Source organism: Fistularia commersonii, chromosome 6 (assembly GCF_037954325.1).
Source record: "Fistularia commersonii isolate RoL2024-O1a breed Wild chromosome 6, RoL_Fcom_v1.0, whole genome shotgun sequence".
Classification (NCBI taxonomy): Eukaryota; Metazoa; Chordata; class Actinopteri; order Syngnathiformes; family Fistulariidae; genus Fistularia; species Fistularia commersonii.
Window position 1 is genome coordinate 140764 of NC_141289.1, and position 21210 is coordinate 161973.

At 57.0% G+C, this 21210-nt stretch overlaps 2 protein-coding genes and 1 non-coding gene across 3 annotated transcripts; 2 read left to right on the plus strand and 1 right to left on the minus strand.

The window, feature by feature from the left end:
* Positions 1–998: 998 nt before the first annotated feature.
* cnga4 (cyclic nucleotide gated channel subunit alpha 4) lies at positions 999–4378 on the minus strand. Its single transcript, XM_086148056.1, has 6 exons — positions 4320–4378; positions 4139–4245; positions 3016–3599; positions 2689–2934; positions 2377–2542; positions 999–1723 (listed from the first exon to the last, which is right to left on the minus strand). The coding sequence occupies exons 1-6, from the start codon at positions 4361–4363 to the stop codon at positions 999–1001; spliced, it is 1872 nt and encodes a 623-aa protein (XP_086004182.1). The 5' UTR covers positions 4364–4378.
* Positions 4379–5779: 1401 nt separating this feature from the next.
* On the plus strand, positions 5780–5886 carry trnal-caa (transfer RNA leucine (anticodon CAA)). The gene is made up of 2 exons: positions 5780–5817; positions 5841–5886. It is a non-coding gene; the product is annotated as a tRNA-Leu (tRNA).
* Positions 5887–6535: 649 nt separating this feature from the next.
* fhip1b (FHF complex subunit HOOK interacting protein 1B) lies at positions 6536–19861 on the plus strand. The gene is made up of 12 exons (XM_086147547.1): positions 6536–6838; positions 9008–9334; positions 9707–10096; positions 10695–10925; positions 13532–13777; positions 14029–14196; positions 14595–14674; positions 14871–15037; positions 15133–16422; positions 16663–16841; positions 16944–17106; positions 17352–19861. Exons 2-12 carry the CDS (start codon positions 9206–9208, stop codon positions 17660–17662), a joined length of 3354 nt encoding a protein of 1117 aa, XP_086003673.1. The 5' UTR covers positions 6536–6838; positions 9008–9205; the 3' UTR covers positions 17663–19861.
* Positions 19862–21210: the final 1349 nt, after the last annotated feature.

Below are 21210 nucleotides of genomic sequence, written 5' to 3' on the forward strand. Positions count from 1 at the left end.
TGTTTCCGAGATTCTTGGGAGAAAGGAGACATATACACACACACACACACACACATACACAAACATCAGCAGACGCAAGTACACATACACAGATACTCACATAAATAAACACACACACACACAGAAATGATTTGAGAGCATTATTATTATTATTATTATTATACAGTTTATTTTAATGACTTTCACTAAACAAATAAAGTCAAATAATAACAAGTATGGAACACCTGAGACCCACTACTGTATCTGTGTGTGTGTGTGTGTGTGTGTGTGTGTGTGTGTGTGTGTGTGTGTGTGTGTGTGTGTGTGTGTGTGTTTGTGGTGTGTGTGTTTGTCTCTGTGTCTGTCTGTGTGTGTGTGTGTGTGTGTGTTTGTGGTGTGTGTGTTTGTCTCTGTGTGTCTGTCTCTGTGTGTGTATGTGTCTCCCTGTGTGTGTGTGTGTGTGTGTGTGTTTACCTGTCTGTGAATGTGTTTTTGTGTTAGTGTGTGTGTGTGTGTGTGTGTGTGTGTGTGTGTGTGCCTGTGTGTGTGTGTGTTAACATGGGTCTTCATGGGTACGTTTCATGGTTGCATGGTTTCCTGCAGGAGCAGAGAAGTTCTTGATGGGTTGAGGGTTCAGACAGATGTTTGATAGGACACACTGACAGTAAAGTCTTGATCTTCAGTCTCCATGGAGACCCTTCAAGGCCTGGAGGCTGTGGAGCACCAAGGTCCTGGAGTTCCTCACCTCAGAGGAGCCCAGGAGCTCTGTCAGGCCTGGAGTCTTACTCAGGAGCTGTGGAGCAGAGCCGGACTCCTGAGAACCTCCCCAACCCTCTGAGTTTGCTCCAGGGTCCAGAAAGCAACGTCTTCCAAGAAGAAGCGTAGATGTCCACAGAGTCCACGGAGCCCAGGGACTCCTGCCATCTATAGATACAACCCGTCGACTTCGATGAAGACCATCCCGGAGGAAACGCTTCTCCTGGCGTCAGTCGGCGTTCTTCTCCTCCTCTCGCCGCCCATCACTCCTTCCTCTCCTGGACTCCTTCTTCTTCTTGTCCTGCTTCTCCAGGTTGGATCTCGGCTCCGTCTCCCTTCCCGGGCCTGTCGTCTCCCCTTCCTTCGCTCCTGCGCTCCTCCTCTCTGCAGAGGTTCACCTCCACCAGCTTCTCCACCTCCTCCTTGGTGCTCTCTCCATCCCCCTCTTTGGTGACATCACCGCAGTCCTCTTTCTGTCCTTGTGTCTTCATCACGCCATTTGAGGTCTCCTCCTCTTCTTCTCCCTCCGCCTCTTCTCGCTCCCAGGTGACCTCCCCTCCCACCCCTTCTCCTCTTCCCGCTCCTTCATCTCCACCTTCTCCTTCCGCCGCCGCCGCCGCCGCCACCGCCGCTGCCCGAACGCGAGCTTCCACCTCCTCCTCCAGCCGCTCCACTCTGGCCCGCAGCTTGCGGTCGCTGGACTCCAGTTCCACCATCAGCCGAGCCAGTTTGGTGAGCAGGTCCTCCAGCATGCTCTCCAGCCTGAGGATCTTGGCTTCCGTCTTCTCCTCCTGGCCTTCCTCCACGCCCCCCCCCACCTCCAACATGCCCATCTTGGTGAGGATCTGCCGGCCTTTCTCCTCCAGGTGCCGTTTGGCGGCGGGGAACTCGGACAGGACGTCGGTCAGGTCCTCCTTGGAGAGGCTGAAGAGGTCCGAGTGTCCGATGCTGCGGATGTTGGCGGTGCGCCGGTTCCCCGACCGGTTCCCTGAGGAAGAGGAGCAGGCAGGAGAGAAGAAGGTCATTCCCGAGGTCATCCTTCTGGGACATCGCGAGGTCCTTCGTCGCCTGACGTTCTGCTCAGCTTGGGGGTTCGGTCCGCTTTACCACCATCTTCTTGCTCTCCTCCGAGCACCTCCGTGGTACCTCTGAGCTTTCTGCTCCATGACGGGGTGGAGAAGCAGCAGGAGTCAGCCCGCTTCACACCTGCTTCACACCTGCTTCACACCTTCATCAGAGACGGCAATGGGCTGCCATTGGACAAAAGGCGGGTTCACCCTGGACCAATCACAGAGCCTCATATGGAGACGTACCACCATGCAGCTTCTCATTCACGCGTCCGGACGAGCTCGGTTCCCCGATGAAGCGCCATCATGTGTTTGGACTGCCGAAGGAACCCGGAGAACCCTGAGGAACTCCAAGGGAGCCAGACAACCCTGAGGGACCATGAGGAACCCTGAGAGCCCTGAGGAACCCTGAGGGACCCTCAGGAATCCTGACACGCCCTGAGAACCCTGAGGAACTCCGAGGGAGCCGGACAACCCTGAGAACCTTGAAAGACCCTGTGATCCCCGAGAACCTTGAGGAACCCCCTCAGATACGAGGAACAGAATTATTGATTGGTGAAGTCGGTGTTCATACCTTTGATGTTCAGGATGCTGATCTCCCCGAAGAAGTTCCCCTCGCTCAGCACGGCGAGCTCCGTCAGCCCGTCGTCGGCCACCACCGCCAGCTTCCCCTCCTTGATGATGTACATCTCATGGCCCACGTCCCCCTTCCTGCACACGTACTCCCCGGGACTGAACACCTGCAAGACACCAAAGCGGGTCTCCTGGCGAAGCTCAGAACTTCACGGTCCTCCAGGTGAAGCTCTGCCGGGGACGTCCGGGCTAGAGGAGAAGCGACGTTGCAGAAGCGGAGTCGGAAGACAAGCTCCAAGGTCTCCAACCTGACCTGGGGTGTCAGTTTCAGCACCAGCTCCTCCAGCAGACTCTTCTCGCAGCTCTGGAAGATGGTGACCTTGGACAGGGTGGGCAGGTGGACGCTGACGGCGATCTCGGTGCGCAGGTGGAGGGGCAGCTGCTGCAGGATCTCGTTCTCCCTCATGATCTTCTTGTTGATGTGGAGGTGCTGGTACCAGCTGTCGATGCGCTGCCGCAGCTCCTTGCTGATGTGGTGGCTGCGCAGGTAGGCCTTCACCTGGAGGACGCGGCCAGGACAGAAGGTCGGGCTTCGGAGAACCGCTCCGCGTCCGGCCCGCCCGTCGCCCCGGAGACCTACCAGCTCGTGGTTGGGGAAGAAGACGTTGTCCCTGTTCCTCAGGCTGGAGATGACGTTGCCCACGTTGCCCACGATGGAGGCGAAGACCAGCACGGCGATGAGAAGGTCGGCGATCATAAACAGGTACTCCTCCTCCCTCTTGGGCAGCGGGGTGTCTCCGACGGTGGTGAAGATCTGCGCGGAGAACCAGAAGCAGTAGAAGTACTGGCGGCGCATGGAGGCGAAGACGGGGTCGCTGACGTTGGGGTAGACCCAGCGGTCGCTGCCGAAGCCCACGTAGCTGGACAGGGCGAAGTACAGGCAGGCGTTCCAGTGGATCAGCACGAAGATGTAGATCATGAGCTTGGAGATGCGGAAGGTGTTGGGATAGGAGGTCCTGGTCTCCATGCGGTCCAGGGCCTCGTTGAGCCGGGGGGTTCGAAGGAGCCGGTTGATCCGGACCATCGGCGTCTGGATGCCGAAGAGGAAGTAGAAGAGGTCGGTGGGCAGCAGCGAGCCGAGGTCCTTCAGGAAGCGGGAGGAGCGCAGGTATCTCCTCCTCAGCTGGTCCACATCTCTGATCAGGATGCCCTGGTCCAGGTAGCCTGGGGGGAAACATCAAGACGTTTCTGCTTCTACATCCTGAGAAGAAAAGGTTGTTGTCACAAGCGGGAGTGAAAACCATGCCTCCATGTGGAGACCAGAAGAAGGTCTCGTGTCCGGCGCCTCGGACCGCTCGGCCCTCTTGACAACCCGCCCCGAGGGCCAACCCTCGGAGTCATCACGGACCTCCGTTTCTCCTCTGGCGGTGAACGGAGCGGCGGAGGTCAAGCTTGTCCGATCGGGAGGGGCGTCTGGGAGCAGAAACCGAAGCTCCATGAGGATGTCCCATGATCGCCGTGGCCTCCTGATCCATGAGCCGCCACTGTCTTCTCCAAGATCAAACCACAAACCTCAGCAAACATCAAGCTCCGAGTTTAGAAGATCAGACTCCGAGGTGACTCCACACGCCATCTACGACACCTTCCTGTGCGAGGACAGCCGGGCAAGAAGAAGAACTCCAAATGCAGCGTCCTCGTAGGAGGACCCTGGAGAAGGTCTCACCGGTGCTAAGGAGTTTCTACCGGCGGTTCGGGGGACGGACCTGTGTGGACGGTGATGATCATGTCCAGGATGTACATCAGGTCCGACAGGTAGTCCAGCAGCAGCCACACCGGCAGGTAGCGGGTGGCTATGGCCACGAAGCAGGTCCTGCAAAACAGAACGGGACTCTGGAGACCTGCTTCTCATGGGACGTGGCGTCTGGACGTCTTCACTGAGCTTACCTCAAGATGATGATCACCCAGTTGTAGACCACCGGCAGGACCATGACCTGCAGCCAGACGTAGTAGAACTGGTCCGCTGGGTCGACCACCCGGCGCCTCCAGCTGGGGGGAGGAGAAGGTTCATGAGCACATCATCGATCCGGAAGAACGAAGATATGAAGTATCGGTGGGTTTCATCCGTAGATCTCGTCTCCACCGAGGAGATCTCGCCGAGGCTTCGCCGAGAACATCTCACTTCTGTTTATGAACTGAAATGACGGACCACTGACCAGGTTCTGGTCTGGTCCGGACTGCGTCTCCGTGTCCCATCTTCCTCGTCTCCTCCGTCTTCCTCCTCCCACTCCTTCTTCTTCTTCTGGAACCACCTGAACGCTCGATGCCGGTCGTCGCTCCTGACGCCGACCTCCTCGCCCTCGTCCATCCCGCTCCTCTGGATCCGAGCCGACCTCCTGGACGGGTTCCTTCGGCCTCTGGCCGGTTCTCCTTCCAGGACAACGGGCTCCGTCTTCGTCTGGCCTGACGATGAGCAGATCCACCTGCACCACCTGGTGACGCCTCGTCTCCATGGAGGGAAACCAAAACAGAAGCCGGGTCCTCCCTCGGGGACCTGCTGGGCTCTGACGCCTCAGCTCCAGCCTGCAGGGGACACCTGGTCCTCTGCAGGGGGTGCTGAAGGTGCGTAGGACCATCACACACACACACACACACACACACACACGCACAAGACAGTGTGTGTCGTGCCATAGCTGTGCCGTCTTTCTTATAGGCCGCACACATCCTGTCTATCTTTGTTTAGTGATTTTATTTATTGTTATTTATTTCTATTATTATTGTCGTTGCGTTCTGGTTGTGTATTTTTCTCCATCACTGTTGTTGTCGTCCTTTCTGATCCCTGATGTTGTTGTTGTCGCTGTCTCTTTATTTGTGGATGTCTCGCTATCTTCCGTCTCTATTTATATTTATATTCATATTTATTTTACTTTATTTTTTGACATCATAACTGTTACGCTGCTGTGACAAAGGAATTTCCCCTTTAGGGATCAATAAAGTTTATCTTATCTCACACACACACACACACATGCTTTGTTTAATATTAGTGCTGCGTAATTAAATTGTAATTACATTACATTTTTTTCGACTGTTTATACAATTTCCTACTATAATTTATTTATTATTGTTATATTTTACTTGAAACTCTGGCACAACAATTTCCTTCAGGATAAATAAAGTTATTCTTATTCTTATTCTTATTCTTAATTTTAATCTTAACTAATTTTAATTTAGTTAAATTGAAATTACAATGAAAATAAATTGGAAAAGGCCTGCAAATATTAGATCATTTGATGCTGCAATGGAAGCAGGTCAAACCCTGGATAGACGCGCGCGTGTGTGTGTGTGTGTGTGTGTGTGTGTGTGTGTGTGAGGAACCACCAGAACCGTGGAGGAGTGTGTGAGCAGTTGTCAGGATGGCCGAGCGGTCTAAGGCGCCAGACTCAAGGCAGGTCCTTCCCGGTCCGGGACTTCTGGTCTCCACATGGAGGCGTGGGTTCGAATCCCACTTCTGACAAGACCTTTTCTCCCGTGGGAGGACCAGCCGGCACCCGGACGGGTTCGGTCACCGGGAATCAGCGAGTCGTGACGTTAACGCCGTTCGCGGAAGGTGCCGGCATTATGACGTCGTCGTTCAAGTCGCCGGAAGCGTTGTGTGACTTACCGGAAACCGGGAGCCAGTGACGTGTGCAACGTTTTGGACGGATAACTGGTGTGTGTGTGAACGGATGAACGGATGTGTGTATGAACAAGTGTGTGTATGAAGCGATGACCGCGTTGTGTATGAAGGGATGACCGGGTGTGTGTATGAACAAGTGTGTTTATGAACAAGTGTGTGTCTGAAGGGATGACCGTGTTGTGTATGACGGTATGAACGGGTGTGTGTATGAACAAGTGTGTGTATAAAGGGATGACCGTGTTGTGTATGACGGTATGAACGGGTGTGTGTATGAACAAGTGTGTGTATGAAAAAGTGTGTGTATGATCAAGTGTGTTTGAATACTGTGTGTATGAAGGGATGAACGGGTATGTGTATTAAGAAGTGTGTGTATGAATAGAGTGTGTATGAAGGTATGACCGGGTGCGTGTATGAACAAGTGTGTGTATGAAGGTATGAGGGTGTGCGTGAGGGCGCGTGCGCGCGTCCGTGCCCGTGCGTCAGAGGCGGGGGTGGGCGGAGTCAGAGCAAGATGGCGGCGGGAGTCGGAAGAGCGTCGGGACAGCCGTCGAATGGGACGCCCGTCCGCGGCTAGCAGGATGCGCCGCCGCCCCGCCGAGGGAGTGGTTCGAGTGTTCGCGTCCGCGGCTCGACGCGCGGCAGCGGGCCAGCGGCCCCCGGGCCTCCGGTCCCCCGGGACCCGCGGCTCTGACATTGTGGAATCCGTTAGCTGCTAGCCGTTAGCCGCTCACCGACTAGCCGCGCGCTAGCAGCTCCGGCGGAGCGCAGCGTCTCCAGAGAACCGCCGACGGTGAGTAACTTAGTTCTCGGCTGTTAACTAACCACTCCCGCCCGGTTAACTAGCCGCCGGGGCTCCCCGCCGGGCGGCAGCGTCCGAACCGCCGGTTAGCCGCTACTGCGGCTCCGCCGGGACGTGGTCAGGTGTGCCCGGACAGGGAGGAAGGTCCGGACCGGGACCGGGAGCGGACCGGGGGGAAGGGAGGGGGTCCGACCCGGACCGGGGCTGCGTGCTTCCCCCGCTCGGTGCGTGTCTGACACACCCCCGGGGACCAGCCGTGGAACCCGGTTCTCATGGACGTTCCTCACCGGGACGCTCCTGGAGGCTCTCTCTCTGTCTCTCTCTCACACACACACACACACACACACACACACACAAGTTGCAGGACGTGAGGGACGTTCACCTGCTGGAGGTGTGAAATGTAGAACGACACAAGGAAAGAGCAGCTCATCCCCCTGCAGAGGGAAAGCCTGAGCACCGTCCGTGCACCTGCCCTCCAGTGTCACCCCAAGATGCCCTCCAGTGTCACCCCAAGATGCCCTCCAATGTCTTCTTGCACCTCCACTCTTTCATGGCACCGTTCATCTCCATGTGTCTGGAGATGTTCACCATCTTGCTTCCACCCTCAGCACGTATCCCAGTGCACTGCAGACAGCGAAGTGGGACTTCACTGTCCAGAGAAACATTTCTGAACTGTACATGTGACAATAAACACTTTGAATCTTGGACCTGGGAACACCAGAGCTGCAGGGGGGGAAGTTCACATCTCCAGGACCTCCGCTGAGAAGATCCACACTGGCTTCTGGTGCAGTTAGATGTTGTGTGACTCAGTAGAAGCCATCTGGCCAGGGATGGAGCTTTCACCCCCTCAAATGTAGGCTGGAAATAGGATTAGGCATGGAGGTATGAAAACCATGAGCCTTGGTCACATGACTGTGTGTGTGTGTGTGTGTGTGTGTGTGTGTGTGTGTGTGTGTGTGTGTGTGTGGTCCAAAGGTTGAGAGGCAGGGATTTCCAGCCTGGACTTGTCCTCTGGCGACTCAGACCTCAAGTCGTGGTTGTTGATCTTGCTGGTCCTCCTGGAGTCACTCAGGAGAATGTTGTGGTTCCAGTTGTTCTCCGGAAGCTGATGATCTGAGGAACGTTCCTCTGGATGTGTGTGTGCAGCTCACCTGGACACACCTGGACTTTGTGAGGAGGACCTCCCCGGCCTGGAATGTGAGGCTGAACTTTGAACCCGCTTTACGAGTCCTGTTATCTTCAGGTCGCCTGACTGGAACGCTCTCGGTGAGCCCGGGCTCGTCCACACCCGGACAGAAGGTCTGTTGGAGAGCCCTGGTTTGCAGAGAACCTGGATGAAGGTCTGCTGGGCTTCCTTCAGACAGACACGGTGTGTATCTCCTCTGCTCCGTTGTTCCGAGGGCTTTTTAGTTCCTCGCCATCCACGTGGTGGAAGGTAGGGAACATCTAGGATACTGATTCCCTCCTCGGTTTGTGATTGAACACGTGAACGTGGGGGTCCCTGGTGGAGCCGTTGGACCGAAGCAGCACCCATTTGGACCCGACGTCATCTGATGTGGGCCTAGTTTGGGACCAAGTGAGAAGAAATCCCTTCTGTAACAGAAAGTAGGAGGAGACATCAGGATCTGCTGTGTTCACACTCAAACACTTGGATCGTTGAGGAGAATAGGTCAGGTTTCTGAAGGCACCTGGAGCTCTGAGAGCCTGCACCTTCACCGGGGTCTGGAGGACCCGAGTCCTCTTGTCAGTGAGGATCACACACACACACACACACACACACCACTGTGGTGGTTTGGACCGGCCCTGTAGGACCATAGCGGAACAGTGGCCTGCACCGGGGGGAACCTTGGTCCCATCCAGGTTGTGGTTCCACAGAACCAGAACACTAGAACCTTCTCCTCCCGCCGTCCACATTAACCCCTCACCTTCTTGTCAGGACGAGATGGTTAAACTTCTCGTCTCTCCAGACCAGGCCGGTCAGACGGTGGTGATGTTCGGTGACAGACGCCCGCGCCATGTTTGTAGTTCCACGGGTCGGAGGCCGCCAGCGTCCGCGTTCTCCAGGGTTTCGCTGGAGGTCCCGGGCTGACGGCTACCGGGTTCTTGTCCTCTGAAGGTCCTACCATGAGTGTGTGTGTGTGTGTGTGTGTGTGTCCACAGGCACAGTGTTGACTATGGAGTGGAGCTGCCTTCAGACCGGATGAGGGGGTCTTCAGGGAGGTCCAGGTCCTACAGCAGCCTCCTCTGACGGCCGGTGACTTCTCCGCCCGCCCCGTCTTATGTCCTCCTCGCTCGCATCGGACGCCGCTTCTCCTCCGTCCGACTCGCCGTGACCTTTGACCCCTGTCCCGGGGGGGTATGAGCTGGCTGAGCAGGCTGACCCCCCGGGGCCCCGGGGCCCGGCCGGGCCGAGGCCCCGCCCCCGCCGGCCCCTGCACCGCCGACCCGGAGACCTGCCTCATGGTGTTTGAGAACCACTGGAGACAGGTGAGCCTGTGTGTGTGTGTGTGTGTGTGTGTGTGTGTGTGTGCGTGTGTGTGTGTGTGTGTGTGTGTGTGTGTGTGTGTGTGCGTGTGCGTGTGCGTGTGTGTGTGTGTGTGGGACGAGCCCTGGGTGCAGGGCCTGGTCAATCATCTCCTGTGGGACCTGCTGGTCTGGCCCCCCTCCAGGTCTTCTGTTAATGTGTTGTGGAAGCTGGAGAAGGTGCAGAGGGAGCTGCAGGTGTCCTCAGACCTTCAGCTCCTCCATGGGGGCTCCTCCTCCTGCATACTTGAGCCTCCCGGTGGATGGTCGTGGTGAAGGTCCCGGGCCGGATCCCGGTGCCTGCAGAAGGTGTGTGAAATGTTCTTCTGGCCGCAGGTGTCCCGGGTGCTGGAGCAGGCGGAGCCCTCGTCGTCCAGCGACGACCTGACGGCGGTGAGGAACCACACCGACCAGATGCTGTGCCTGCTGGCGGAGGAGCGTCCGGCCGAGGGCCCCGAGGCGGCGGCGGGCCCCATCCTGGAGCTGGTGGTCGCCGAGAACATCCTGGAGCGCCTGGTCCAGTGGCACCTCCGGAGGGGCCTGGACCCCGACAGCCAGGGGGCGCTGCTGAAGCTGCTGGAGATGCTGATCGGCCAGTCCCAGCAGCCCCTGCTGCAGCACACCGCCCTCCTCCACCCTCTGCTCCGGCTCCTGGGGGCCTGTGCAGACCCGGAGCTGGGCTGTCCTCTGGTCCTGGAGAACAGCCTGGTCCTGCTGCTCAACCAGGTACGACCCCCTCATACCTTCTGGAGATGTTGGTGTGTGCGAAGAGCAGAGCGGGAGCAGACGTGATGTTAGACCGCCGTGCTTCTGGTCCTGGATGGAGACCCCTTCGGGTAGCAGGGGTTCACTTGACGGATCTGAGCAGAGCTGATGAAGTCCATAGTAGGACTTCAGCAGGATCTGAGAGGAGCATGAGGTCCCTCAGACCCGTCTACTGGAGGTCAACACCAGCTGTGGTATCTTCTCAGGCCAACATCACAGAGCCAGCCCCCATGGTGGGACATCTCCACCACGGGGTTTACCGTCCCACAACCCATCCAATAGGACACACACACACACACACACCACTGTGAGAGCAGTTTCTCCACCACGCTGAAGCCTCCTCCTCAGCCAGGGCCTTCAGAGACCTGGAACAGACAGGCTGTCCGTGCTGTGTCTCCTGGTCCTCGTGTTCTCCTTCCTTGTATCTGATCTTCTGCATGATGACCTCCTGAGCTCCTGTTGTCCTGCTGCAAACCCTCCAACTTCACATAGATTTGTGAGATGTCCGGTCAGAAGGACGTCGCCCTGCATCCTAAACCGTAGTTTCACCTCCACCCAGATCTGTGTGACCATGGCCCGCCAGCCCGTGGTCCTGGAGATGTTGTTCCAGGCGGCCCCGGCCCAGCAGGGCTCCACCAACCTTCTGATCTTCTCCCTCCTGGTGCCCTTCATTCACCGTGACGGGGCCATCGGGCAGCAGGCCAGAGACGCCCTGCTGTTGGTCATGGCGGCGTCGGCCAGCAACCAGGCCGTGGCTCACTACATCGCTGAGAACTCCTACTTCTGTCCGGTGAGTGTGTGTGTGTGTGTGTGTGTGTGTGTGTGTGTGTGTGTGTGTGTGTGTGTGTGTGTGTGTGTGTGTGTGTGTGTGTGTGTGTGTGTGTGTGTGTGTGTGTGTGTGTGTGTGTGTGCGCGCGCGCGCATCAGATGGACTGATAAGGGAAGCAGAACCTCCACTTTTATCTGCACTTGCTGGACCTCCTCCACTTCCTGTAAATGTTTCAAGCCCTGGTGATTCAGCGGCAGAAGGTGCTGTTTATCTTCAGCAGATACGTGTGAACCTGCCGCCGCGGCGAGCACACACACACACACACTCACACACACACACACACACACTCACACACACACATACACATATGACCCAGATAACAGCTGACACAACAGGAAGTGGTTTGTGTTGCTGAATGTGTGTGTGTGTGTGTGCTCTTGTTGTGAGAACATGGAGACACCACCTCAGAGGGTGGAGAGCTGGAGCCTCCGTCCATCATCTGCTCCATCAGGTGGACAAGTAGAGGTCACATCTTCTCCTCTGGACGAGAGCGTCCTATCACACACCTGCCCTCCTTACTCATTCTCTGTAATTATTAGCTCAGAGGTGTGTGTGTGTGTGTGTGTGTGTGTGTGTGTGTGTGTGTGTGTGTGTGTGTGTGTGTGTGTGTAGGCCTGGGTTATTTTCTGCTCGTCCTCCTTCCTGACCTACTTGCTGCTGCTGCAGGACCTCTGGAGGTTTGGAGGTCCTCCCCTCTCCTGCCTCTCACACTGAGGTCTCCACCAGGACCTCCCGTCCTGAGTCTCTGTTTCTTCTGGTTTACACCTGGGCTGCAGGTCCAGGTTCTAAGAAGTGTCCACCATGGATCTGGTTCCAGGAGGTCCCCTCCTCCAGGGGAGCCTTCTCGTTGTGCTTTCCCACAGGCAGCGATGGACCACGCTAGGGCTCTTTAGCACCTTCAGCTCCACACAGAATCAAACTGGCGAACCCTAACCCTAACCCTAACCCAGAGTGCTCCTGGAATAATATCCATGGACCATCAGATGGTTGAAGTGTTTGTATCTTCTCCCTGCACTGCTTCGCTGTGTGAAGAAGCCTGATAGCTGTTAGCCAACTCCAGGCTTATTCTTGCCAAAGTGATAGATGTTCCCCTGCAAGGCCTGGAAACCCTTCTGAGGCGTAGCAGGCCAGAAGACCTCTGACCTCTTTGTCACTCCATTTCTTGTCCAGTTTGTCTCCAGAAAACATTTGACCACAGTAGATGTTAAGTATCTGCTCATGGCCATGGCTTTTGAGTTCAACCAAGCAGAGCTGTCGGAAGACCTTGCCTCTAAGTAGGAGCTAAGATGGTTCTAGGAGCCGAGGTCCATGGTCCCTGGTTCCTCTGCTGTCTGAATGCACAAGAAAATGTCCTGGTTCCTGAGAAGGTAGTGATGTGTTCTAAAGTTGGTCAGAGGGTCCAGGAGCAGAAGGCTGGAGGTTTTGTGTGGACAGATAGACGTTCATTTATATTTCATGAAAGGATTAGGCTTTTTAGCAGGCAGTAATTTGTGTTTTCCAAATGCAGTAATTTCATGAAGCGGTAGAGAGGGTCACGCTCGGTCTCCATGGGGACGGTGTCGATCCGTCAAAGTCTGCAGTTAGTTGTGATGTGGAGATTCTCAGGATGGATCTGAAAGTGTAGGTCAGGAGGTTTGGAAACCTGGCTCCTCACTAATTTGAATGCCATCATAAAACTTGCCTTGGTTGTCACAGTTTTCGGCACTTTTTCCGGTGGTCCCACCTCGTCAGCTGATGTGGTCCACCTGGACAGCTGCTGCCCGTGGTGAGCAACCGAAACGCTTCACTTCCCGCCTCACCATTTGCCCGATGGTCTTCTTTCCCCTCCCAGTGGACGGGCTACCTTGTTTGCCAAAGGAGGCCTCCTGGACCCGACCCTGTCTGACTTCAGGCCTCCTCGCCCGGCTTCTGTAGCCTCCATGTTCTTGCCTGTCTTGCCGGTACCGACCTTGCCCGTCTGCGACTCCCTTGCTTCGTCTGTCTTCTGCTGGTACCGATTGGTCGCTGGTCCCAGAGCCTCAGCAAAGACTGTGAACTCTGTTAGCGTGGCGTCGTTTGGTTGTAACGGGGTCGGTACCCCACCTGTTCTTGCGCTCACCGCTCACTAGCATAGCACATGCTGCACGGCAGACTGACGGCTGATATTGTACAATTTGAAGACCCCAACTGTCAACAAGACGACGTCTCGCTGTCCGCTCCTTATTAAGCACTCGGCACTCACTGTACACAGGTGTTTTTACTGAAGGGTTCAAAGGGCGGAGGGAAAAAGATATAGCGAGTGCGCCATCTATTGGGGAATGCAGGTCATTCAGACAAGAAGTTCGGTTTCACGATAATAAAATTTGAAGTTGGGCAGCCGGATAAAGAAGCCCAACGGGACATAGTTTGCCTTTGCCTGTACTAGGACTGAAGTGGGAGAGGAGCTTTCCTGACACTATTGGAGGCACCTGTTGTACCTCCAGCTTGCCTGGATGACCTTGACCACCAGATGAGCACTGTTCCTAGAGGAGTGCCTTGCAGTGTTGAAGTGTGAAAGCAGCCATGCCTGACCTCCAGTGTGTCCTCAGGTCCTGGCCACGGGCCTCAGTGCCCTCTACTCGTCCCTGCCCAGGAAGATCGAGGTGCGGGGGGACGACTGGCACGCCCTGCGGAGGGAGGACTGGATTGGGGTCTCGTCCCTGGTGCTGTTCATGAACTCCCTGGAGTTCTGTAACGCCGTGGTGCAGGTGGCCCATCCCCTGGTCCGCTCTCAGCTGCTGGACTACCTCCACAATGGCTTCCTGGTGCCCGTCATGGGTCCGGCCCTCCACAAGGTATTGCACACCTGCAGCCGCCAAGAGATGGTAGAATTTGTTCTTTCCGTGTTCTTCTGGGATGAAGGACCATATTGGGAATATTATGTTGCAAGAGAACCTGAGGCCTGGGTCTCCAGGCAGGTTAGAAGGTGCCTCCAGGGTTCAGTGCCATAGCCCAAAAATACTTGTAGAGACTGACGTCCAATGAGCTACTCAGGCTGTGTGCTGACAGTCTCTGATGACGTCTGAGGAAATGTCCTTCTTCCCAGTCATCGGTGGATGAGATGATCGCCAGCACCGCCTACCTGGACCTCTTCCTGCGCAGCATCACAGAAACCTCCCTCCTCAAGACCTTCCTGCGCTTCATCCTCCTGCACCACCTAGATAATGATTCCATCCTGGACACACTGCTCACCCGCATCAGCAGCACCTCCAGGGTAGGTGTGTGTGTGTGTGTGTGCGTGTGTGCGTGTGCGCATGTGCCTTCACTTAGATCTTGATAGATGAGGATCTCCAGAAAATCCAAACCTGCACCAGCCTTGGCCTTCACAGAGGAGTTTGGGATTATGAGCACCTTGTCCTGCCTCCTCAGGTCTGAAGGTCCACTGTCTGTCTCAGTGGACCTTCAGACCTCAAGTAGCTCCTCCCTGGAGGAGGCTTCGTGTGTCAAACATCAGACCTTCCCTTCCATCAGTAAACCACTGACCTTCAGGACCAGTGGACCTACAGATGGAGCTGCATCCTTGTCTGACCCCCGACACACTCACTGCAGGGTGTGTGTGTGTGTGTGTTCTCTCTTACGGTGTGTGTGTGTGTGTGTGTGTGTGTGTTGTAGCTCTGCATGGTGTCGCTGAGTCTCTTCAGGACCCTCCTGTCACTCAACTGTGAGGACATCATGCTGCAGCTCGTTCTCAGGTGGGTCTTCTTCTCATGGAAAACTCAAATCTGTCTGGAAACTCCAAGTCAGCGGAACCACTTTCACACCAAGATCCAAGTCACTAGTACTCTTCGATTAGGTGAGAGGTCCAGTGAAGTGTGTGTGTGTGTGTGTGTGTGTGTGTGTGTGTGTGTGTGTGTGTGTGTGTGTGTGTGTGTGTGTGCGCGCGCACAGGTATCTGCTGCCGTGCACACACGTGATGCTGAGTCAGCGTCGAGCCATCAGGGAGACGGACATGTACGGCAAGTCTGCAGACAAGTTCCTGTCCCTGATCCCGGAGTGCTGCCGGCTGGCGGCGCCGTCCTCGGACCGGGACGAGGAGGCGGTCCTCCTGGGGAAAGGTGAGCTGATCTTCTCTCCTCGCACTCCTCCTCCGTCCCGCGCTGGAGATGATGACGATGATTGTAACAGTTCCCGGTTCCTCTCCCTGTCCCAGGTCTGACCGGCTCCGAGACTCCGGGCGCCGCCCGTCCCGGCACGCCGTCCCGCCTGTCCTTCTTCATGCGGCAGCAGAGCGGGGGTGTCGGAGGGGGTCCGCCGGAGCCCCCGCAGGGGGGGTCCCCCGGCTCCCGCCCCCTGTCCCCCGAGAGCCCCCGGCACCAGCCTCCGCTCCAGGCCGAGGGTCTGGAGTGGGACTCGGGGTACCTGGACTACCTCGGAGACGCCCGGCGGGGCATCGAGTTCTGCTCCTGGGCGTGTCGCCACTGGTCGGCCCCCTACGACGGGGAGACCCCCTCCCCCGCCGCCGCCCCGCCGCCGCCGCCTCCGCCCACCTCCAACCCCTCCGTCGCCGTGTTCCCCGAGCACTTCTCCTGCCACCCGGCCGGCGGCGGCTCCCCCCCGGGCCAGCGGCGGGCGGCCATCGTGGCGGCGGCGCGATCGGAGTGGAGCGTCTCGGACCGGGACAGCGGCGAGTGGGACGTGACCATCGGGAAGAACAACTGCATCAGCCTCACGCCTCGCTCCAAGAAACGCAGCCTGCAGAGGGATGAGCTCCTCCCCAAGCCCCTGCCACCCCTGGTTCCCGCCTCCCACCCGCCGCCGCCTCCCGCCCTGCACATCCCGGCCTCCGCCGTCAACGTCACCTACCGAGCCATGTACAACGGGACGGGGGGGGGCGACGAGGGGCCGGACCCCCGTGACCGGGAGCTGGAGGTGAAGAAGGTGAAGAGGGACCTGGGGGGGGGCCAGTTTCTGGATGAAAACGCCAACCAGAACGGATCCCTGGTCTCTCGCCCGGCCCTCTCCCAGCCCGAGGCCCCGGGCCCCCCGGGCCCCCCGGGCCCCCCGGGCCCCCCGGGCCCCCCGGGCCCCCCGCCGCCCCCCGCCCTCACAGCACTCACCTCGGATACCTCGGCCCCATGCAGGTCCCCCTCAGAGCTTCTGGACGCCGGCCGGCAGTCGGTGGAGAGCCTGATCCAGGAGCTCCTGGAACAGGCGCCAGGAGACCCCCAGCTCCCGGGGGACTCCAACGGCCAAGGCATCACCATCGAGGCCTTCACCCAGGAGTTGAGGGAGCTGGAGGAGCGGGTGAAGGAGCGCAGCAGGGCGGCCTACCAGCAGGAGGCATCTGCCAGGGATACCGGGAGCTCGGAGCGGCAGGAGGAGGAGCAGCTGCCCGCCGCCCTGGAAGGGAAGGGGCCGGACGCCAAGATGGACTGTCCTGGAGAAGGCGTCTACAGCTCGGCTCAGCCGGGGAACCAGCCCGCATCTCAGCCCTACACAGGTGAGAGCCACCTCATCCGTGCAGCCGGAGCTCCTCACGCAGAGGAGACGCTTCTTGGGAACCTTCTGCTCGGACCTTTAGCGACAGGGAGAACGTCCACCGGTCAGTTTGAGTGAAGCTCGGTGTCAGTCAGCAGGGGGAGACGCTACTGGTGGTCCATGTTCTTCTGTCCAGCAGATGGAGCTCCTGTGGCAGCACAGTAAGCTGAGGTTCTCCTCTAACCTGCTCCTCCCCCTGCAGGTCCACTGATGACGGTTCTGTTTACCAAGCTGGAGAACATGCTCCAGAACTCTCTGTACGTGAACATCCTGCTGACGGGCATCGTGGCCCAGCTGGCCTGTTACCCCCAGCCACTGCTGCGCTCCTTCCTGCTCAACACCAACATGGTCTTCCAGCCCAGCGTCAAGTCTCTCATCCAGGTACCGTCCCTCTGCCTGCGGAGGCTCTGCTCCTTCACGTCACCTCTGTTCCGGGTTCTCTGCCTGTTCCGTCGCGGTGCCGACCTCCGACTGTCCCTCCAGGTTCTGGGTTCTGTCAAGAACCGCATCGAGGCGTTTGCGGCCTCCCACGAGGAGTTCCCCTCCATGCTGAGGAAAGCCCAGCAGTACCTGGTGGCCCGAGGCAAACTGGACTGGAGCGACTCTGCATCCGCCGTCCCCCCGCTGCGACGCTCCGACTCACTCGGTGAGAGCGGGACTCCGTTCTGCTTCTGTCGGGGTTCCGAGCCAGGGAGGCGTCAGGGCGCCGTTCGCTCCGGGTCGAAACTATTTACTGGTCCTCTGGAACCATCTGAGGTCCTCTGGAACCATCCGAGGTCCCCCGTAGTTCTGACGGCGGAGATTAGAGTTGTCCCGTTAGCTCTGGGAGGAGGTTCTTGGTTGTGACGGTTCCTGTCCAGAAGCTCACCCTGTCCCTGTCTGCTCCTCCAGTGAAGAGCCGTAAACCATCTCTGGGGGACCTGATCCTTCGCCACACCAACAGTCCCACTCGGGCCCGGAGCGCCGCCCAGATGGCTCTGGCCCACGTGAGGGTCGGTGGCCAATCGCTGCACAGCGCCCTGTTCCGGGGCGGCGGAGGGGGCGGGGCCTCCGGTCTGGAGAAGCAGGCGGAGGCGCTGCGCGTGAAGAATGCCGTCTACTGCGCCGTCATCTTCTGCGAGTTCCTGAAGGAGCTGGCCGCCCTGGCCCAGGAGCACGCCGTGGCAATGCCCTTCTCCCAGAACCAGGACGCTGAGGAATAGCCCTCCCCTTCTCCAAGAGGAGGACTCGGACTGGAAGGCCTCCCGGTCATATCATGTGTTCTGTTTATCTCCATAGATCTAGAGATCTGGGATCCTGTACAGAGGAGAAGGGTGGCCCTCACACCTCCGCAAAGACAGACTGTCTGCATCAGGGGGGTTCAGGTCCTGGTCCCTCAGGTCCCGCTGCCGCGCTCACAGGTGCATCTCATGTCTTTTTGTATGTGGTATCAGAAGGTCGGCGTCGACTGGAAAGGGAAGTGACATCACCAGCGCTCGTCCTCCACGCCATTTTGAAGGCCTTCTTTCCCTGCGCTCGTCACCGTTGATCTTTCAGACTGAACTTCCGCACAGCTGGTCGGGGGGTTTTGTTTGATAGGGTGAGGCTGGGGGGGCAGAGGGGCCATCTCCTGCTGCTTCCTCACCAAGCCCTCCATCTGGAGGGGATGGAATCTTCTCTCTCGCCGTATTTGAAGTCCAGATCTTGATCTTTGCCATCCAGTTTTTTCCTCCTCTAAAGTTCTGATGGGAATGATGGGGCCTTTAGGTGCTACTAGTTGAAACCCTCGTCGAGTCCCACCCAGCCAGTCCTAGGTAGACCCAGGTCCAAGATAGACCCAGGCCCCAGATAGACCCCGGTAGACTCAGGCCCCAGGTAGACCCAGGTCCAAGATAGACCCAGGTCCAAGATAGACCCAGGCCCCAGATAGAGCCCGGTAGACTCAGGCCCCAGGTAGACCCAGGTCCAAGATAGACCCAGGCCCCAGATAGACCCCGGTAGACTCAGGCCCCAGGTAGACCCATGTCCAACATGTGTTGATGCCCATATCAGTGTCAGGAGCTTCTTGCCAAGTAGAAGAGTCCCCCCTCCACCTAGACACCATGAAGTGTCCTGTTCCCTTCTTAAATCACCTCCTGTCTATGAGGAGCAGGTCCTCGTAAGGTGCCCCCCTATAGGAGACCCCCAAACTCTCTTCTATGGACTTCTGTAGAGGCCAGTCTGAAGATGTACTGCATGACGGTTAGGATGAAGATAAGTTTCCTTTGGTCCGGCAGACTGTCGCCGTCACCTGATGGCGGTTGCTCCCAACAGTGGTTGCCCCTAACAACATCTGCCAGCCCACCAGGTTGACCCCCCACCCCGCCTCATTGTCCGTCGTAGTTGTGAGACAATCGGACGGAACCAGAACCTCCAGCTTTCATCAAAGATCAGACCAGAGCAGTAACTTCTGACAGTGATTACACTACAACACACACACACACACACACACACACACGGCCAGTGACAGCACAGTCAAATGCCAGTCAGATGTTCCTCCTGGGATGGGACGGGAGGGTTCACTTTTTAATGGCCAAGTTATCTTCTGGGAGGACCAGAGCTCAGCAGGGATAGGTTGTAGTAACCATGTATTAAAAGGGAAGTGGTAGTCGTGGGTGGGTGGACGTTCACCTCTCCGGTCCAGGAGTTGATCCTGGCCTTCAGGAGAACATCCTTCGGAGGGCATTGAGGAGGAGGATTGGTGTTCACCCCAGGTTGACCTTCTGGTTGCCACCTGCTGGAGGTGAAGAGGGATCCAGCCTTGAAGCTCCTCTTTTTAGCTCTTTTTACGTTCTTTTTAAACCAAACATCTCAGTCCCTTTCGTGTCCACCAGGGGAGGGAAGCCTCATGCCAGGCTGGCTTGACCACACACACACACACACACACACACACACACACACAACACACAGTGAGAACACACACTCCGATGTTGGGCTTCAGAGAGCTTCACTGTTCAGTTGGACGGGTCCAGAACCTGATTCCTGGTGGTTCCTGCTGGGCCTTCCTCCTCTAGCCATCTGTCCACCTCACTTAGTGCCATGCTTGATTTTAAAGTGTATCTGTGTGTGTGTGTGTGTGTGTGTGTGTGTGTGTGTGTGTGTGTGTGTGTGTGTGTGTGTGTGTGTGTGTGTGTGTGTGTGTGTGTGTGTGATCTATGCAACTGGCTGGTGGCCCCTGGGACAGTGGTCTGGACGCAGGAGTGTGTGGTGGAGCTGTGAGGAGGACCAGTGTCACCATGAATGTGGTCACAGATATTTTTCTATTCTTTGGAGTCGGTGGAGGAGAAGGAGGTGGAGGTGGAGGTGGAGGAGGTGGAGAGGTATCTGCCAGGAGAACATGAAAGGGAACCTTTCTATTAATTTATAAAGTCTGCCTCGCAACACCTGTCTTGTCCTGGTGTCCTTCATTCCTTCTGAGACCAGCCCTGGAGCACACACACACACACACACACACACACACACCCTCCTACATGGTCTGCAAGTCACATGATACTAGTGGTCAATGAAGTACTGGTGTGTGGAACTGGACTAGAGAACCACGATCCTGTACTTCTGACACAACCTGCCCTCAGGGTTCTGAACCTGTCATAGATGTTCTCAACTCACTTGAGATGTTTTATATCCATCCTGGACATTTATACCCATCCTAGATGTTCTGAACCCGCTCTAGATGTTCCAAGCCCACCCAGGTGTAGATGTCTACATCCACCCTTGCTGGTCTGAACCCATCCTGGATGTTAGAAATCCACCCTCAAGCTGCCCCTCAGTCTCCACTTGCTGATTACATGTCACATCTCGATGGAATTCAAAAGCTGGTCTCCTGAAGCAGAGATGTAAACGGGGTCTGATGGGTGAGGACAGAACCAGAGGTATCTTCTGTCCTGGAGATGCCCCGGCAGGCCCTCAGTAATTATTCAGTACTCGGAGTGTAGTGTTCCAGCCGTGGATGGAGGGGAAACCAGAGTCCTCTGTCTCCTAGCAACCTCCCGGAGGTCTGGAAACAGAAGGAGGCCAGAGGAGACGGAGAAGGACGACGGGACGGCCGCAGGTGAGAAGATGACGATTCTGTTGTTTCTTTCCGACGGAAACGTGTCGTTTCATCGGTTCTAGTGGCTCGTTTGACGTAGAGACGGGAAGGGCTGGGACTCCAGCTTCACCCTCCAGCCTTAGTGGACCGCCGGAGCCAACCAGGAGAAGCATCAGCAGTCCACAAAGAAGAGAAGGTCCACAGCAGGAGCACGGGACTGCTGGGAATCCAGAGGTCCCTGACCAGCTCTCTGGTTTGAGGTCAGGCGATGAAGATGTCTGGAAGTGAGTGCGTCTCGGGATCATTCTGTTCGGCCCTGAAGGAACCAGGAGGGGAAGTTCAGTCCTTCAATCCTGGGAGCTGAATTGTGCTTCCCACCACCAGCACCTTCTCCTCCTCATCGCTTTACCGGGATGTCTTCCTTTATTTAACTGGAATCTCACCGAGGGGAAGTCCACCTAAGAGAGGAGGTTCACGTAGACCAGCAGAGGGCGCCAGAACACGAGAAGCTCCTGGTGTCCCAGCATGCATCAGGACAGTCCCTCGTCGGCAGGGACTCCCAGCAGGGGAGCTTCCCTGAGCAGGGCGGCAGGAGGCCGTGGAAGTGGTGCTACTAGCAGGAGTAGAAGCAGTGGTCTTACCTGTGTTCAAATGTTCATGCATTGACCTGTGGATTGTCTCCAGAGCTGATCTTAGGAGGAAACT

Coding starts and splice junctions, on each gene's coding strand:
- cnga4 (XM_086148056.1), bottom strand. CDS start 4,363: ATGGTCCTGCCGGTGGTCTACAACTGGGTGATCATCATCTTGAG. Junction 2,543..2,688: donor TGCTGAAACTGACACCCCAG/GTCAGGTTGGAG, acceptor GGTGTCTTGCAG/GTGTTCAGTCCCGGGGAGTA. Junction 1,724..2,376: donor CAGCATCCTGAACATCAAAG/GTATGAACACCG, acceptor CCTCTTCCTCAG/GGAACCGGTCGGGGAACCGG.
- fhip1b (XM_086147547.1), top strand. CDS start 9,206: ATGAGCTGGCTGAGCAGGCTGACCCCCCGGGGCCCCGGGGCCCGGCCG. Junction 16,423..16,662: donor CGCATCTCAGCCCTACACAG/GTGAGAGCCACC, acceptor CTCCCCCTGCAG/GTCCACTGATGACGGTTCTG. Junction 17,107..17,351: donor GCGACGCTCCGACTCACTCG/GTGAGAGCGGGA, acceptor CTGCTCCTCCAG/TGAAGAGCCGTAAACCATCT.